A 19,693-nucleotide genomic window follows, 5' to 3' on the forward strand; every position below is an offset into this window, starting at 1 on the left:
GCTGTTTGAGGCTCTCATATTATTCCCTGACTTTCTGGGGAGATGTGCAAATAGCATTTTTTACATGATTACTCCCTTGTAAGATATCTCTTAAATTAAGGTACAGGTTTGATTTCAGCAAGAAAAAGTTTTTATATGTATATTATACTCCATTAAGGAATGTCTAGAATTATCTTCCTCCAATGTGGATGTAGCCATTATTACGCCATTTTATGACTTTGTAAGAGAATTCACTGTGTGAAAATTGGTTTGCATTTTTGTATAATACAATCTGCTTTTTTTTTGTTTGATACAAGAGGGAGGTCAAACTGGAAGTTTGAAGAGAGGAAAAAAAATTAACCTGTGAAATTGAGAAAGCAAAATGTAACTTATGTACTACAGTGATTCTATGCTGATGGGGAAGGATTAAATGATATTGCTAACTCTGCAATTTTGCGTCATGGTTTTTAACCGATTCACCACACTGTCTCACTACTCACCATCTCAAAATGTTTCCCTGGAAATTGCAAGTAAGTGAACCTCACATGTTTGTTTTTCTTCACCCTCAACACTGCAGTCATTGTCTGATAATTTTATTAGACAATAAAATGCAAACCGTACAGGGTACCATGCATTCATTCACATGAACAACAGTGACAAACTTTTTAAATGTATTGAAATGATTTCCAGCACAGGATGAAATCCTCTACGCCAGACTCATAACAGACATAAATACATATTAAAATTCACAAGTACATACAATGATACATATATACATGCATATCATCTTTTCTTTTTACTTTAAAATAAACAAAGTTCATGTGGACCCTCACTTTGTTTTGTTTTTTCTATACATAATACAGTTTCAACGTCCCGTATTTACCAGTTTATGACCTTACAAGCCAGCCCTATAGTTATACAAAAATCTTTTGACCAAAATGTGTCAAGTCTATTCTTAAAAGTGTTGACTGAAGGAGCCTGGACCACTTCCTCCGGAAGATTATTCCATGCTCTGACAGCTCTAAGTGTAACAATGTAGTGGTAAGAGTTTAAGAGAATTCCCTCTCAACTCATACCTGTTGTCCCAGAAATGGACAACAGGCTAGGCTGTAAAGTCATATATCTGGTGAACAAGTTTATAGACCTCGATCATATCTCCTGTGCCTCCTGTACACTAACGTTGGTAACTAAGTGTCTTAACCTATCTTCATATGACACTTCTTTCAACCCTGGTATTAATTTAGTAGCCCTGCTCTGAACCTCTATGTATTTGATTTTGTAAGGGCACCAGACTGCGCTTGCAAATTCAAGATGTGATCTCACCAAGGATTTGTATAACGGCATAAATAGTTCTTTACGTAAATTTACAAAGTTTCTTCTAATCGCCAACATGGAGTTTGCCTTTTTAACTTTTTCAGAGATGTGCATTTCAAATTCTAGTGAATTATCAACCACCACCCCTATCTTTTTCTTCCTCTACTTGATGAATCACTAGATCTCCGACTCCAAACAATTAAGATTTCGCAAACACTAAATCTACATGTACAGGTTGGAATAGAAATACATTGATAAGGGGGGGGGGGGGGGGGGGGGGGGGGGTAAAGAGGTGGGGCAATCACCTCAGGAAAGCAGTGATCTGCATGTTTTGAGGGAAGAGAGCAGGGCATTCCACACTTGAGTGGCAATGCTGTGAAAGGTAGCGCCCCTCAAAAATGCAGCGCAAACTAGAAGAAGTGCCCCTCTGGGCACAGGTCTCCACCAGGATTGATATTTGGATAAAATCTGAAGGACTAATGTAAAAAAATCTGTTGCATATAAGTCGGCCTCCTGGTGGCGCTCGAAAAGGCAGAATTGAAAAATGCAGGCCAGACGTTTTTCCTTTGCCTGTAGGGAGTGTGGTAGGCACAGAGTTCCATTTTTCGAACCCCGTAATGGCCTAATACAAATACCAAATGACTCATGTTGGTGGGCTAGCATCAACATAATATTTGAATGTCTCTTAAGGTGCTAGGGTGGCACAGTGGTAAAGTGTCTACCCACCACCAAGGAGATTGTGCGGTCAAAGTGTGTTAATGTGTCAATCAATGGCCCAACATATTAACACTACGTATCTTGCCCATGTAACGCTGTGAATATACAACATAATGCAATTTAATGTTGGGTAGGTTGACACGTAACCAAGTGTAGTGAGACTCACTGCTCCTCTGGATGTGTGGATCAGCCAGGACTGGACAGTGTAGTGAGACTCACTGCTCCTCTGGGTGTGTGGATCAGCCAGGACTGGACAGTGCCCTTTTCAGAGAAACAAGGCAGGATGCATGTGGCACAAGCAGCAGCATTCTGGTAAAGGGTAGCCCATTAGTGGGAACTTAAAGGACCACTTCACCACTTTTCAACCCATCTTCATATAATTGGTCCTCACTAATAAACATGATAAAATGGCACCATTTTCTTCTACTCAGTCTGCTTCTCATAGCAGGACTGTGTGCAGTTCAGAAACCCGTCCACCAGTGACATCATCGTTAGGCAGATTTTTTTTTTAAACAATATTGTTTTACAAAAATGTTTAGATTTTTATTATCATGAGAACGATGGCTTCCATTTTCGCATTGCAACTTTTCAGTACTAGAAAGCCTGCAGTTTCTAATAGCTTGGATTCCCCATCGATGATGTCACTGGTGGACGGGTTTCTGAACTGCCCACAGTCCTCTTATGAGACACAGACCGAGTAGAAAGAAATGGTAGCCATTTTATCATGATTATTAGTGAGGACCTATTATATGAAGATAGGTTGAAAAGTGGTGAAGTGGTCCTTTAAGGAAGTTGGTTGAATGATGTTTACCTGGTGCATCTTGGTACCTTTCATGCTTCCTTCCAGGCATGGTCTTTAATCTGTAAATATGACTTAATTCCAAACCTCTAACCTTAACAATAAGGTGTCTTCAGACATGTACAGCATATTACCCCTGGAGGTAGATTAAAGTCTTGCTTAGATCTGTCAGTGTTTTTGAGGGGCACTGAAATTAGGTCATATGTCCGATTGTCCGCCAAATATGACGTAGATTTGTGGTAACAAACATTAAATGCCATTGACAATGAAGGGATGACTTGCGTCATATCTCTGCTGTCGGGAGGAAACCGCATAACTCCAAAATGTTCATTTTTCAGGAAATAAAGAAAACCATATATTCTCTGCTGCCCCATCTGGCGGTGTCAGGTTAGGAGTTAGTTGCTTTAGCAGACATTTTGAGGGTCCAATGGAGTTAAGAGGTTTTGTCCAAAGCACATTTTACTACTTTCCATTGGTTCAATATTTTCGAAACAACACACAGACGTAAAGGGTGTTCAATAGCACTGATTTATGCCACAAAACAAATCACAAACCTAAAAAGAAAATGGAGTTATGAGGTTTCCTCCCGACAGCAACGATATGTATACGAGCAAATCGGCTAACCAATCACATATTCAGTTCAATGAAAGGAGAAATTAGGTCATATGTGCCTCAAATATGACGTAAAGTTTGTCCACAGTCTCATTGACAATAAAAGGAGAAATTAGGTCAAATGTCCACCAAATATTATTTGTGGCAACAAACTTAAATTTAATGGCATTTAAATTAAATGCCATTGACAATGAAGGGAAAATTTACGTCATATGTAGACTAGCAAATCGGCTAATCAATCACATAAATTCAGTTGTTCATGAGATGATGTATGATAAGAGCGCCTCTCACTTCACATGGGTGTGATTTTTTTTAATGATTTAGTTTATGTATTAACAGTTTGCAGAATTACAGTACATTTCAAGCACAAACTCAATACAAAGACTGTTAACTGTGAGTGGACGACCCAATTAAGCATTACACTTGTTTACAAGAGGGTCCACCTTGTTCAATTCATCAAAAAAGAAGGAAGGCTTTAATGTGGCAAAACGTTTGATGCTGTCAATACATGTTTGGCATCCATCTGGGTGTCTGAGTTGTGTAAAGTGCTCAGTGTAACATGGATTTTATATTCTTTATGCTGAAATGGAGAGATTGACAGCTCTTGTCTGTATTTGAGATGTATATATTTTTCTTCATCAGTGTCTGTAGTACATCACTGTCAGTGACTATCTGTCTTCATCCCAAAAGAGCTGATCTGCAATCTGCACTGTGACATCATTATCATATCCCCTATGGTTTTGTTTCCTAAATTATTTCAAATCATTTTCAAAAAAACATTCCCAAAAATAGCCAAACCTTTCATGAATTAAACCAAAATGCAGTGCTTTGTTTTGCAGTAACTTCATGAATACATGAAGCTAAGAGATAATCTCATTAGGAGTCCAAGCTAACTTCTCAAATGTTTACACATGGAACCACATGGACCCTTATGGGTCCATTTGGTTTCATTTGAACACCCTCAGCTAATATTGTTATTTTTGTTGTCCACTCATTGTGTGTGTCTGTGGCAAAAATTGAATTTTGACAACAATGTCCACCACAAGCCAACATGTTGATGACCCCTGGCCTGGTCCCAGGAGAATGTCTAATTTATATTTTGGGTCACAAGCTAAAAATTCTGGGAACCACTGTCCTACTAAGGTCTCAGGGGCACTTGCCCGGCGGGCCAAGTACAGGTCATGTCCTACTTGCCCAAAGGTCATGCCCACTTGCCTGAAAAAAATAAAATGTCCATTGTAAAATGATAGGTCACATTTGAACATATTTTGGGGGGGGCCCCAGGTAATGGTGAGTGAAGTGACCATAGTATAAGATGGCCGATCTACAAGCTCACAACGCCTCGCAAATGTGAGCTTGTAGATCTGCTGTTTTCACTATGTGTATATATATAAACTAAAAAACTAAATGAAATACCTCAACTTAACTCCTACAATTCCAAGTGCTTCTCAGGGTGTTCAGGTGTTTTATATTTTGTGTTGTGTTCAGGTTGCGTCCCCTCTCAAAAGAGCACTCGTCCGGTTGGGCAACCTGAAAGCAGACCAAAGTGTTATTTCGCTGCCAGGGGCAGGTGGGCACCGCTATAGTGTCAACGCCTGAGGAACCGTCTCCACCAGGCCGAAGGCATGGGAGAGAGTATGTTTTGCACTCCGTCCGTGTGTGTGTCCGTGTGTGTGTGTGTCCGTCCGTCCGTCCGTCCTTCCGTCCGTCTGTTACCAGCTAATCTCCGGCACCGTTTACCCGGTCGATGCCAAACTTTGCACACACACTCCCTGGATGCCAACGATGAACCTCTGCCCCACATTCTCCACAACGGCCTGTTATAGCGCCACCATGAGGCAGCTTTTCACATTTTTTACCTAAAACTGCACCGATCTGCGTGAAACGTTGCATGCACACTCCCTAGAGGCCAAGGACAAACCGTTGACCTGCATTTTCCGCATCTGCCTTTTATAGCGCCACCAGGAGGCCGACTTTTGTAAAACACATTTTTTGATATTACTCCTCCAGATTCTGTCCAGAAATCTCACAAATCGTTACACAGTATCTCTATGGTCATGTGCTCAAGTCGGATCTGTCCGATATTTCATATTCCATCCTAATTGGCTATAATTAGCTTTCACAGTTTGCAAGATTGCCCCGTTTTGAACAAAAGCCTCAAATCATGAACGCAGCATGCAATTTACGTGAAATCTTTCACACATTTTCTTACTAGGCTGAGGAATATATCCCACCCTTTTCACATTGGCCTGTTATAGTGCCACCAACAGGTTGATTTTTGCAAAACACATTTTTGGAACAAAATGCCTCAAAAACATGTTTATATTAATCCTAAACATTTCGCCAAACATCTCACACAGTCCTATCCTCCTGGTGGAGACCTGTGCCCAGAAGGGCACTTTTTCTAGTTAATAGCTGTTTTTTGTTTCTGAAACAGTCAATCACTCATTTGATTTCTGGGGGTCAACATTTCTGTAACTCTGACACAAACAGCTGTATCATTTTTGACCCATTTAGACCTGAGGGGTAGATTCTTTAAAAAAAAGCCTTTTAAAGCCTGACAGTTTTCTGAAAAACCCATGTTTCTATGTCAGTGGTGCTCAGCCCTTTTCATGTCCAGGACCCCCATAATTACCTCTATTTGGCCTTGGACCCCCATCTGAAAATATGTTGTTCCAGGCACCCTCCAGTTTTCAAAAACAGCAGATAGCTTGTAGATCTGCTATTTTTCAATAGCTAAAGTATAATATAATGCTTAAAACACCAAAAGGGGTCCAGAATGGGTTAAATTAGCATTTGTATAGCAACACAAATTAATATAACATTATCCTCAGTTAAGTATTGAATTAAAGCTGCAGTTAATACACAGGCCATTCAGAAAAAGGTACATCCAACCAACTATGTTCAGAGAAACAGCAGAGATAGTTTTTTTTTTCACTTAATTTTATTGATGAAAAGACAGAGACAACAAAACAAAAAAGACAATACGAACAAAAGAACAAAAGGAGGAAGACAAAAACAAAAGACAAAGGCTGCATTTTTCATATTACAAGATACATTAATTGAAATCCTCTTGCATTATCGCTAGGCTGAGAGAAAAGATCCCACTTTTCCCACTTTTTATAGAACTTATCCTCTTGTAGTCTAAGTATGAATGTTAGCTTTTCCATAACATACAGTTCCTCAGTAATGTCCATCCAATGTTCTTTCGTTGGTGGGTCCTGTTGGTACCAGCGTTGTGTGATCGCGTTCTTTTTTTTTAATCTAATTTTTATCCCACGATTTTGTAACCCATTTTTGTCTCCACGTCCGTGTGTGTGTGTGTGTGTCTGTCCGTCCGTCCTTCCGTCCGTCCGTTACCAGCTAATCTCCGGCACCGTTAACCCGGTCGATGCCAAACTTTGCACACACACTCCCTGAATGCCAACGATGAACCTCTGCCCCGCATTTTCCAGAACGGCCTGTTATAGCGCCACCATGAGGCAGCTTTTCACATTCTTTACCTAAAACTGCACGATCTGTGTGAAACGTTGCATGCACACTCCCTAGAGGCCAAGGACAAACCTTTGACCTGCATTTTCCGCATCTGCCTTTTATAGCGCCACCAGGAGGCCGACTTTTGTAAAACACATTTTTTGATATTACTCCTCCAGATTCTGTCCAAAAATCTCACAAATCGTTACACAGTATCTCTATGGGCATGTGCTCAAGTCGGATCTGTCCGATATTTCATATTCCATCCTAATTGGCTATAATTGGCTTTCACAGTTTGCAAGATTGCCCCGTTTTGAACAAAAGCCTCAAATCATGAACGCAGCATGCAATTTACGTGAAATCTTTCACACATTGTCTTACTAGGCTGAGGAATATATCCCACCCTTTTCACATTGGCCTGTTATAGCGCCACCAACAGGTTGATGTTTGCAAAACACATTTTTGGAACAAAATGCCTCAAATCATCCAATTGCCATCAAAGGCAAACATGTTTATATTACTCCTAAACATTTTGCCAAACATCTCACACAGTCCTATCCTACTGGTGGAGACCTGTGCCCAGAAGGGCACTTTCAATTATCTAATGTGATCCTGGGCTCTACACACCCTCCGCCAACCTAGTCCCCATATATGGGGGACATGGGGAGAGCAACGGACTTGAACTCATGCTTCCTTCATGCCTGAGTGTCCAAGTTGCTCCTTTACACCTGACAGGGGAGTTTCCCTGGTTGGACGAACCAGTTCCTTTCCCCTCCATCAGGCGCCCCGGCTGGCCAGGGGGTGATCGCTTTCTTACTTGTTGCTAAGAGGATCTTGATTAAATATTGATCATGTATTAGAAACTCTTCAGGGATATTTCAGAGATAGTTTTTAAATGAGATGGACATGTATATGATAGAAAACATTAAAAGTGGGTTTCAGGTGGGGTAATGTAAACACAGCGTCTTAACACTGGTGAAATAGTGAATTTCATATTTAATGTAAACATACAACAGGACTAAGGTGAGGCAGTCAGCAGGTTACAGCGCTGTAGGGCTTCGAACCCTATATCCAGGCTGAAGCTTGGATAGTACTCTACCAGCGCTTTCTTTTGCTTTGCAACACCATGTCTTTACTTGCATGTGAATTCAGAAATATAAGATAGCCGATCTACAATATGCTCACTATGGAACAACTCTCACATCCTAATAATTAACCCTATAACCTTAACCCAATTTAGCTATTTAGAAATAGCAGATCTAAAAGCTCCCAACATTGTGATCTGCTATTTTCAAATAGCTGAGGTATATAGCCTATGGTTTAAAGTGGCTAGCTATTTTTATGCTATATTACAAAAAACAAAACAAACATAATAATGTTGCTATTGGACCCAATCTGAGAATAACTGTGCTATTGTGCATGGTCATTACAGGTCAATCAGTAAACAATGAAGGAAAGCTGTGTTGGTGCTTGATCAAGGCAGGCTATTCTTATCATATTTTATACCTTTTCACCCACAGCGCCTGGAGCATCCACTTGGACTCAAGCCGGTGTCTCATCAGCCGTGGTCGGGTCGCCTGGAGGACGGTGTCTGTTGCGAGACGCAGAAACATCCAATGATTCAAGATTACAACATTGACAGTCCAGGTTTGTGCATCAGCAGATGTTTTATTTTATCGTGCAAGTAAGGACGTGTTAGCATGGCCAAAACAATCACCGGTAGAAGGTACTTTCAGGTTTCTGAAATGGGGTTCAAGTCCCTGCAGTGATGGAAGGCTTAAAGGACCACTTCACCACTTTTCAACATCTCTTCATATAATTGGTCCTCACTAATGTTCATGATAAAACACCACCATTTTTTCCTACTCAGTCTGTGTCTCATAGAAGGGCTTTGGGCAGTTCGGACACCCGTCCACCAGTGACATCATCATTAGGCAGATTCTTTTTTTAAACAAGATTTGTTTTAAAATATATTTAGATTTTTATTATCGTGAGAACGATGGCTTCAACTTTTGCATTGCAACTTTTCAGGAAAAGAAAGCCTGCCGTTTCTATTAGCTTGGATTCACCATCGATGATGTCACTGGTGGACGGGTTTCTGAACTGCCCACACAGACACAGACATGGTGGTATTTTATCATGAACATTAGTGAGGACCAATTATAGGAAGAGAAGTTGAAAAGTGGTGAAGTGGTCCTTTAATGTTTTACATGTGTCCTGCTTGTGTGTTTATTAAAGGTTCAAAAAACAAATGTTAAATTGCTCTATATTAATAATCATTGCTATATTTTCCTTTTTTTTAGTAATTGGATGTCCTTGTCTCTCCAGTAAGTAAACACTAAAACAAATCAAAATGTATTTATATAGCACATTTAAAAACAATGTTCTTTTCTCTCCTGTTTTTTTCCCTTGAATGCATTTAGCATTTTTTTCATTTTAAGTGTCACAACCTTCTGTTTTTTAGGTGAAAATCATGTTTGTATTGTCAATTACTTACAAATGATACAGTAGCCTACAGTGTAAATGAATGAAGTTCATATGTCTGACATTTCAAATAGTTCTACTGCCAACATTAAATGGGAGATACATTCATCTTAGTCATGAAATCCAATTTGTTATTTTTTCCTTGTATCTTTGTCCATGGAATGTTTTCTGGGATCCTGGAGGAGTGGTCACCTGAGAAGTCTGCAGCACAATGTGAAATTAGCTATTTGGTTTCTCCAAAATGTAATTTCTGAAATAATGTAAACTATAGGCCTACATGATTTGAGCATACACGGTACATTATCAGACCAAAATGTACACTTCAATATTAGGCCTTAATTCAATGTTAATGTTATTTCAAACTATTTTCCAAAGCATACCTTTATTTTTTTACATTTAGGATATCCAGACTTCTCATCTGAGAATGCTGCTGTTCAGCAAAACACTGTCCAGATGACGCTCAGAGTTTGGTCTTTCGTGTGAAATATAACCAATAACCATGCTCTAGCTTTTGCCTTATTGTAATAAAATAAAAGCATGTCATCTTTAACACAAACTTCACAATATGTGAATTGTAGGGCAAATTTGCACACTGAATGTTGTTCAATCAATGGGGACTCATTCATTTTCAGTTGGGCTGCCTTAAGATTGTGAACATTATCTGTATTTCAGCTGTTATGTGACTTTGTGCTATAAGTCAGATATGTGAATTGTCAGTAGGCTACAATAACTTTTTTTTATTAGTTTGTCTACTCTAGTCCCAATGAGTCACCTAGTGATGGGCAAAACCATGGTTTCTGAAGTTCAAACTGGTTATGACTGCCACCTTCTGGTCACATTGATGTAGTGCAGTCCCATTCTGCATTATTTTTGACTTCATCTCTCCACACAATTCAATTCAATTCAATTCAAAGGGCTTTATTGGCATGAGAAAACATACGTTTACATTGCCAAAGCAGAAAGCAATACAGCAATACAATCAAAACAAAAAATATGTACATTTGAACGTCAGAATCTTCAATAGATCAATTTCTATATTGTACCAAGATCGCTGGATGCAGGTATAGTGCAGGAATATACACAATGATTAGTCTTTAGGGTGGTTGTGTTCCGTTTGCTATCCTTCTCCTATCACAGCAACTCTCTGCTTAAAACTCTGTTCTTTTAAATCAAAGACCTTTGGCTTTTTACTAAGGTTTTTGAAACTTTCAAATTAGCTTGCTTCCTGCTCAATAGCCTGAGAGCTCCCATCAAACTAAACCGATCCTGCTTTTCCTTGCAAATGTTTCTTGAGAGATCACCAAGTGGCAATAGAGCGGTCAAGGCTGCACAGACCAGAAGCAGGAGGAGCAGTATTGGCCAAACTAGAATACTAGATACGGCCGCCAGAGACCCATAAAGCTGCGAAGGACCCTGTAGCAAGAAGAGACAGATGCAACATTTAAGTTATGCTACGTTTTCCTTCTCTCACGGTTCATTGAATTCCATCACCTGTTGACCATCACCTTTGGTTCTCAAAGTGGGGTACGGGGACCCCCAGGGGTCCTTGGGTGGCGATTCCACGGGGTTCAACGCAAAAGTATTTAATGTAGCATCGCAATCATTTTAACCACTTTGTTTGTACATCTGCTATTTTGGAAAAAATTAAAAATCTTGAAATGAATTCATTCATTTTTATCATTTTCCTTTTTTTTATATATCTTCTGGGGGTCCCTGGCACAAACTCTTTTCAGATGGGGGGTCAGCAGCCAAATATATATAAATTATATATCAATAGCTACTTGCACACTTACTTTTCAATCATGTCACGTAAAGGAAGTGTTTAATTGAGCATCCAGTGACAGCTGCTATAATTTAACCACTTTTAAGCTATCTATGCTCATGACAATCCTTAAGCTACTTCAGTGGTCACTTCTCTCTCAACTCTTCTTTAAAAAGTAGCATTAAACACTTACATATTTTTCTTTGTAAGAAATAAAATTAAATAAAATGTGTTTATAAAGCATATTTAAAAGCCATTCTAGTATACATACATGAAGCAATTAACCATTGACAAACAACGAGAGATAACTTCTTAAAACATGGAGAAAATTGAACTAACGTTACCTCATTTTATGCTCACAGCTGGTAGAGTAAGACCTCTTCATTTTCACGCCCCGCCATGTGTTGACATAGCCCAAACATAGACTCTCGTAGAGGTTTTTTTCGATTCTGACGATTCGTCAGAATCGAAAAAAACCTCTACGAGAGTCTAAATGTTTGGGCTAGTGTTGACACATCAAAGAACTTTGAAGAAAAGAGTTCTAACTTCCACGACCAGCTGTAAACAAACAAACAGGAGTTCGCAGTCAGTCTCAGTCAAGTAGCTGCCATCTTTGCTAGGCTAGCTCAGAGCGGGCTAGCTGATACATTACCATAGCAACCCGCTAGTACAGTCCGAAAGTGTTTCTATTTGCGTCTCAGTGCTCAGATCCGGTTTTAGCCCACTGACTGTATCCGGTCATTTGAACACAAACGCACAGGTGACATTTCCATATCTGCTCTAAGCCGGATGCCCGGATCTGAAACCTGCCAAGTGAATTGATCCCGAATGTAGTTGATAGGAAGCGGAAACTGCATTTTACAAGTTACCCAGATGATCAAAACACAGGGTTGCAGTGATTTGGCGATCAGGTCGGTAGACCTTTTTCTTTGACTTTGTTTTTAATGTATTTCTTTACACAATTTCTATTCTTGTCGGATTTTTTTACCTTCTTTCACGTCAGTGAGTCTGGGCTTTTTCCATCATGTGTTCTTCTCTTAACTGTCCCAATGTTCCTCTTTCTAACGGACTGCACATTCCCCAGCTTGGATTAGGTGCGTTTGACCTATGCAATATACAGGCAGCTGCTGCATCTTCTGCACTGACCCTGTCAGTTTATTAACAGTAGCAGTTTGAGAAACACACATGAATTCATTGCACATTTGTTTTGGTGCATGGCATGCATGCACATGTGTGTGAGTTGATCAAGTTTTTGGACTACGACATTGCACTTGAACTTGCTTTGTCCTTGTATCTTCCTGCCTTACTTAAACTTTAGACAGCACTTATATTCTGTATGCTTCAGTGAAGTTACAAATATGTTTCTTTTCCCTTTTTACCTCCATTATGATGAATTCCTGTTCTGCTCTTTGTCTATATAGAAGTGTCTATTTGTACGTCTCTAAATGTTTTGATGAATTGAACATGGTGGACCCTATTGTAAACTAGTGTAATGCTTAATTGGGTCGTCCACTCACAGTTAACAGCCTTTGTATTGAGTTTGTGCTTGAAATGTACTGTAATTCTACAAACTGTTAATACATATTTCAATCAATCAATCAATCAAAGTGGTGTTGCTGGGTGCAAAAATGGTCTATTCCTCACCCACTTACTTACTACTTACTCAACCAGGCAACTTGAGGCAAGCAAAAAAATAGAAAATTACAATTTACAATTTACAATTTAGGCATTTAGCAGACGCTCTTAATCCAGAGCGAGTTACATCAAGCAATAACAAAAGCATGGCATACATCACATATATAAAAAGTAGTTATCATGAATCATGCGTAAACTAAGAACGTAACAGTGGAGTATCTATGTTAACTATACATACTATACTATATAATATATTATACATGTGTACTATAAAGTGCTATGACTACATAAAGTGCAATTCTAGAGCTGTCTACGTAACAAGCTATAAGTCTGTTTAAAATACTATCTAAGTCTACATAATGTGCTATCTAAGGGGCTAGGCTAGGGCAAGTGCTACAGGCCATGGTGGAGTCTGAAGAGGTGGGTTTTCAGACTACGGCGGAAGATTGGGAGTGAGGCTGCAGTTCTGACTGTGATGGGAAGTGCATTCCATAGTTTTGGAGCCAGAAGGGAGAAGAGTTTGGGACGTGTGGAGCGTTGTCCCGGCGTTTTTAGTGAAGGTACCTCCAGCTTCCCTGCGTTGGCTGATCTGAGTGCGCGGGAGGGTTTGTAGGGTACGATCATACTTGTGAGATATGGGGGGGCCATGCCTTTGGTTGCTTTGAATGCCAGCATCAGAGTTTTGTATTCTGTGCGGGCAGCAACCGGGAGCCAATGGAGGGAGCGGAGAAGGGGGGTGACGTGTGAGAATTTTGGCTGGTTGAAGACCAAGCGGGCTGCGGCATTTTGGATCAGTTGGAGGGGCTTAAGTGCACATGCCGGTAGGCCAGTAAGGAGGGAGTTACAATAGTCAAGTTTTGACAAGACTGTTGTCTGGATTAGGAGCTGGGCTGACTCCTGGGTGAGGAACGGTCTAATTCGTCGTATGTTGTAGAGTGTAAACCTACAGGATCTAGTGACAGCTGTGATGTGTGTTTTGAACGAGAGCTGACTGTCCAGGACAACACCAAGGTTCCTGGCTGTCGGGACAGACTTTACCAGGGCGTTGTCTACGGAGATAGTTAGCTCCCGCATAGGGCAGGACTTAGCTGGGAAGAACAGCAGCTCAGTCTTGTCTGGGTTCAGCTTGAGGTGGTTGGAAGACATCCACTGTGAGATGTCAGCCAGGCATGCAGTGATGCGCTCTTCTACCTGGGTGGCAGAGGGGGGGAAGGATAGAAACAGTTGTGTGTCATCGGCATAGCAGTGATAGGATATATTGTGAGCAGAGATGATGGTGCCAAGGGATTTAGTGTACAGTGAGAAGAGGAGGGGACCAAGTACAGATCCCTGTGGGACCCCAGTTTGGAGGGTGCGGGGGGATGATAGCAAACCTTTCCAAGAAACCTGGTAAAATAAATTAACTCATTAACTAAACAACTGTAAGGGAAATGAGCTTTCAACTCAATGAACAAGGCTCGTTATGTTATATGCAATGTATGATTTCCAGTGGTGGAAAGTACATTTAGGCCTACTTAATATTAAAGGGCTATATTTAAGTACAATTTTGAGGTATTTGTACAATTTCCAATACTACACGACTACATCTCAAAGGCAAATATTGTACTTTTACTCCAACTCCACTAAATTTACTTGAAAACTTTAGTTACTTGTTACTTTGATTATTATTACAAAACATACATTGAACACTTAAGTTCAGCCCTATACATTTCGGACGTTTGAAAATAGCCGATTTACAAGCTCACAATGTGTCGCATGGCGACGCATTGTGAGCTTGTACATCTGCTATTATTACTAGAGTTTTATACATTTGAAAACTTGAATTGGGACATTCTGCATATTGAGTACTTTCTACTTTTTGGCATTTTAAGTACATTTTGATGCCAATACTTTTGTACTTTTTTTGTTTTTTACAATTGAGTACTTTTTCCACCACTGATGATTTCAGATTTTTGTGAAATGTTTGTCCTTGATCTCTCTCTTCAAAGGAACATCACATCATGGTGGATACGCCCACGATGCTGTTGTGTATGCAATCCGCGAGTGTGGTGTACGGCACATTGACACAGCAAAGCGCTATGGCTGCGAGACACAGCTAGGTGAAGCTATCAGAGAAAGTGGGATTCCACGAAGTGAGCTGTGGCTCACCAGTAAACTCTGGTGTGGGGACTATGGATATGAACATGCCAAAAAGGCCTGCCTTGAGTCCTGCTCTCGGATGGGGGTGGAATATCTTGGTACGTTGTAAGATAATGTTCACCTACTGTCTGGTCTGTAAACCACATTATCCCTATCTTATTACTCTCAAAATGCCCCTTTGTAATTTTATGAACTCCTTACCACTCAGATTTGTACCTGATGCACTGGCCAGATGCCAGACAGCCTGGTCGCTCTAACAGGGACGTGAGAGCGGAGACGTGGAGAGCCCTGGAGGAGCTCTATGAAGAGGGTGAGAAACAAAGGGATTCATTAAATAATTGCAATGCTTATTACATGGCCTTATTATTATTATTACATGGTACAGCGATTAGCATTGCTGAGAAAAGTAGTCGGGGTGCTCGGATAAAAATGCTTTTTATTAAACAACGCGGGATGCAGCAATGCTAATCGTTGTACCAGCAGATTTCTAACACCCGTGGCACATGTGGCGAGCATCATGAAAACCCCCTAGTTTGACACGTCACATGCTACTTAATAATGACATTTTTGGAATTTTGCCATATATTGGCTGTTAATGGTACCCCAACTTTCAGCAGCTGTCACAAAGTTTCCCAAGGGAGTTGGGTTGGAACACATTTATATGTTATAGTAGACACCTTTATGAACACATTTGTGGAGAAAGCTAGTGGTAAAGGTGGTTGCACACCGGCCGCGTTTTTCGGAAAACCGATACGACGCAAAAAATCCGAATTCGCATCCGATTCGCGCCCGGTGTGTGGAGACCTTAAGCATTTTTTTTTGCAGATTTGCCACACATTTCGCTAATTTTCTCTAATTTTCTACTATGTGAGCTTGTAGGTCGGCGAAGAGGTTTGGTGTAGAGGGGGAAACAAGAGGGGGCCAAGGATAGACACCTGGGGGACCCTAGTCAAAAAAGGAAGTGTTTAAGTATTTCCTTTTGGCTTTGGAATGCATCTCTTTGCTATGCACTACTCCTGTGTCAATTTACAAATGAATAAAGACTCTCTAAAATAGACTGTGTATTTTGCTTCTGTAGGGGTGTGTCGGGCTATTGGTGTAAGCAACTTCCTGGTCCACCACCTGCAACAGTTAAAGGATGACTGTAGTGTAGTACCACATGTCAACCAAGTGAGTATTCCAGCTAGCTAACCAACCTTAGACCAAAATCTATAAGGGTGTGCTGCTGCTAATGGATCCAAATGTGTCTTAATAGGACATGCAAAAACACTGGTATACTATGGTCCTATTTGAAAGTGCAACAATGAAACAACTGACTAAGAATATTAGATATATAATATTACAGTTGTTTCTAAAGAGCTGAATTCAACATTTAACCTCTGGGGTACAACACCCACCCTCACCCAATCAGGTAGAGTTCCATCCGTTCCAGCAGCCCAATCAGCTGGCGGAGTACTGTCGTCAGGAGGGCATAGTGTTTGAAGGGTACTGCCCCCTGGCCAAGGGACAGGCCCTTAACCATCCCACTGTTCTACAGCTTGCACGAAAATACCAACGCACCCCTGCTCAAATCTGCATACGCTGGAGCATACAGGTATTAATCATGTCATAATATTGACAATCTAGTCTGGTCTGTAGGCCATAAAAGCACATTATCCCCAAGGTTAACCACTCTTTCAATTATTATTGCCTTAAACTATGTAGTATGCATGCATTATTATATGTATTAACGTGTTTAAACTATTTTTCCATTATAGAATGGTGTTGTCACAATACCCAAATCTACCAAGAAGGAGAGGGTACAAGAGAATTGTCAAGTGAGTTCAACATAAGCAGTTGCTGTTGTACATGTGTGTTGACCCCACCATCACTTTAGCCTCAAATGAGGGAAGTCGGTAATAAGAAATGAATGGTAAAGATCAGTGGGAAAACACAAGGTGTTCCAGAAACATACTGCCCATTTCCAACCGTTGTCAATATCTATATATCCAGTTTCGTTCTCCTTTTAACTCCCCTACTACCACCACCGCCACCACGACCACCACCGTCCTTCCTCTCTCAGGTGTTTGGGTTCCAGTTGCAGGAGGTGGACATGGCAACTTTGGGCAGATTGCATGATGGGAGACACGTATCCTGGGATCCCACCCATGTGGAGTAGCACAAGGTGTTTACCAACAACATCTCCATTCTAACGTTGCTTCTCTATCGCACTCTCTTCTCAACACAAGCCGTCCTATCTGTTGATTCTCTGCATGTTTTTTTCGCGGTGCCTTTATGATCTTTGTATTCATAAGTGATTCTTCTCCCTTTTTTCATCATGCTGTTCTGCTTTGTTGCCGGAGTACACCGTGTTGCACATTGCATTCATCTGTTATGAATGGGATCAGATTTTCTTGTGATATTGTAATCTGTGTTGTCCTATAGGCTAGAATTACTTCTCTCCTCTGACCAAACCTGCACTTACTCATCTATTCTACACTACATATCACATTATAGTGCTGCACAATTAATCAAAAATAAAAGATCAAGATCTAGATTCAGACACTTATGCAATCTCATTTTGTGAAGAATCGTGCAGCACTAATTGGCTGTCTAATTCATTTTAGTTACTCGTGGTTTTTTTAAATAAATATTTTCATGGGAAAAAAATGAGAATCGTGATTATTGTGGAGTAAAATCGAGATTCACATTTGAGCAAGAATCGTGCAGCACTATCACATTATACCTCGATTTAAACATACTTTGCCTACATCATCTCACCAAATAACTTACTTGATCGATCTCAACCACCAACTAATATGGTTGCTGAGTTTGCTGACTCTGTCCCAGTCAGCAGTTAAAAACTCAATTGTAAGGAGATGGCTGCAGGTCCTTCTAATGTGAAATTCATAGTCAGAAAACATAGTAGCAATGGGAAATGATGGCAGGAGCCAAGGACAATAGATAACATATCTACGCATTTCTGTATAGACATACTACAGTATACAGTATTGAATCGATGTCATAGTCATGAGATGGATTCACACTTTGGACCAGTGTTCCACCTTTTATGCTATGTTGTTAATAATGTTGGTGTTTCAACAGGTCTTTGATTTCTTGCTCTCTCCTGAGGACATGGACAGCATCAGGAGACTCCACTGCGACATGAAACTCATTCATCTAAGTGATCCACTCTGGAAAGAGCAAACACACACGTGATCCAACACATTTGGAGAATGACATTTTGTGTAACAATCTCATAGAACGTCTGTGCCTTTAAGCCCTGTATTCAGTATGTTAACCTGACAGTGCTTGGTAATATATTATAAATTAAAGTGTTCCTAATAGACTAGTGTGATCAATATGCAAGCATGTAACGGTTACTGTGTACTTTGGTTGTTACCCTGCTTGGAAATAATACACTAAGACATGACACAGGATAATTGTGTTTATATGTGATACTTTCCCACTGATTCATATGCTGGAATATATCCATTGTGCGTTGCCGTCTTCTGTTTGTTTTTGCATTGCATGTTCTTTTCTCTCCTATTCTTTTTCTTTGTCTTTTTTTTTTCTTTTTTCCTTGAATGAAATTGCATTGCATTTTATTAAGTGTCACAACCTTCTGGTTTTTAGGTGAAAATCATGTTTGTATTACTTGTCAATCAAATTATACAGTACAGTGTAAATTAATGAAGTTCATATGTCTTGACATTTCAAATCGTTCTACTGCCAACATTAAATGATAGATAGCCTACATTCATCTTAGTCATGAAATCCTGAGAAGTCTATGCAGCTCAATGATTTGAGGATACATGGTACATTATCAGACAAATGTACACTTCCATATTAGGCCTTAATTAGATGTTAATGTTATTTCAAACTATTTTCCAAAGCATACTTTTTTCTTTTTCTTTTTAATATTTAGGATATCCAGACTTCTCATCTGGCCTGATGACGCTCAGAGTTTGGTCTTTTGTGTGAAATCTAACCAATATCCATGCTCTAGCTTTTGCCTAAAAGCATGTCATCTTTAACACAAACTTCACCAAATATGTGTTTAGGCCAAATTTGCACACTGAATGTTGTTCAATCAATGGAGACTAATTCATTTTCAGTAAGGCTGCCTTAAGATTGTGAACATTATCTGTATTTCAGCTGGTATGTGACTTTGTGCTATAAGTCAGAAATGTGAATTGTCAGTACAACCATGATTTCTGAAGCTCTGAAACTGGTTATGACTGCCACCTTCTGGTCACATTGATTTAGTGCAGTCACATTCTGCATTCTTTTTTACTTCATCTCCCCCCACACTAGGTCTGCTTACAACTCTGTTCTTTTAAATCAAAGCTGAAGACCTTTGCCTTTTTACTAAGGTTTTTGAAACTTTCACAAATTAGCTTGCTTCCTGCTCAATAGCCTGAGAGCTCTGATCAAACTAAACAGCGATCCTGCTGAAATATTTTCCTTGCAAATGTTTCTTGAGAGATCACAAAGTGGTAGATCTTTCTATTATCAGACATATTGGCAGAGACATTTTCCACTATAGAGAATGTCCTGCATCACTGTACTAATGCAACATTCATGCAGTACATGGACGCACAGACTCTGCACAACTGGTGCAACTAAACTGAAGACCCACAACTATGACGCTGCATAGTGCTAGTCTATGGTTAAGAAACTTGCAGCAAATTCGGTGACAGCTTTACTGTCCAGAAACCAAAGTTGCAGTTATCACACCTCTTGACAAGTGTGATTTTCTGTGGTCACAGTTTAGATGACATGGAGACACACTGTTC

At 40.1% G+C, this 19,693-nt stretch overlaps 2 protein-coding genes across 3 annotated transcripts in view; both read left to right on the forward strand.

Annotated features, from left to right (window-relative positions):
- Positions 1-19,693, forward strand: part of rc3h1b (ring finger and CCCH-type domains 1b) — an 85,921-nt gene that overhangs the window by 28,316 nt on the left and 37,912 nt on the right. The window lies entirely within an intron of this gene.
- Positions 11,700-18,632, forward strand: LOC306943418 (putative oxidoreductase ZK1290.5). Of its 2 annotated transcripts, XM_079529724.1 has the most exons (8): positions 11,702-12,235; positions 14,765-15,013; positions 15,124-15,225; positions 15,994-16,085; positions 16,327-16,509; positions 16,673-16,732; positions 16,978-17,079; positions 18,000-18,632. In XM_079529724.1, exons 1-7 carry the CDS (start codon positions 12,166-12,168, stop codon positions 17,071-17,073), a joined length of 852 nt encoding a protein of 283 aa, XP_079385850.1. In that variant the 5' UTR covers positions 11,702-12,165; the 3' UTR covers positions 17,074-17,079; positions 18,000-18,632. The 2 variants fall into 2 exon arrangements, with proteins under 2 accessions (XP_079385849.1, XP_079385850.1); XM_079529723.1 differs by lacking the exon at positions 16,978-17,079 and having other exon boundaries at positions 11,700-12,235.

This window comes from Electrona antarctica (assembly GCF_951216825.1).
Source record: "Electrona antarctica genome assembly, chromosome: 19".
In the NCBI taxonomy this organism is placed as follows: domain Eukaryota; kingdom Metazoa; phylum Chordata; class Actinopteri; order Myctophiformes; family Myctophidae; genus Electrona; species Electrona antarctica.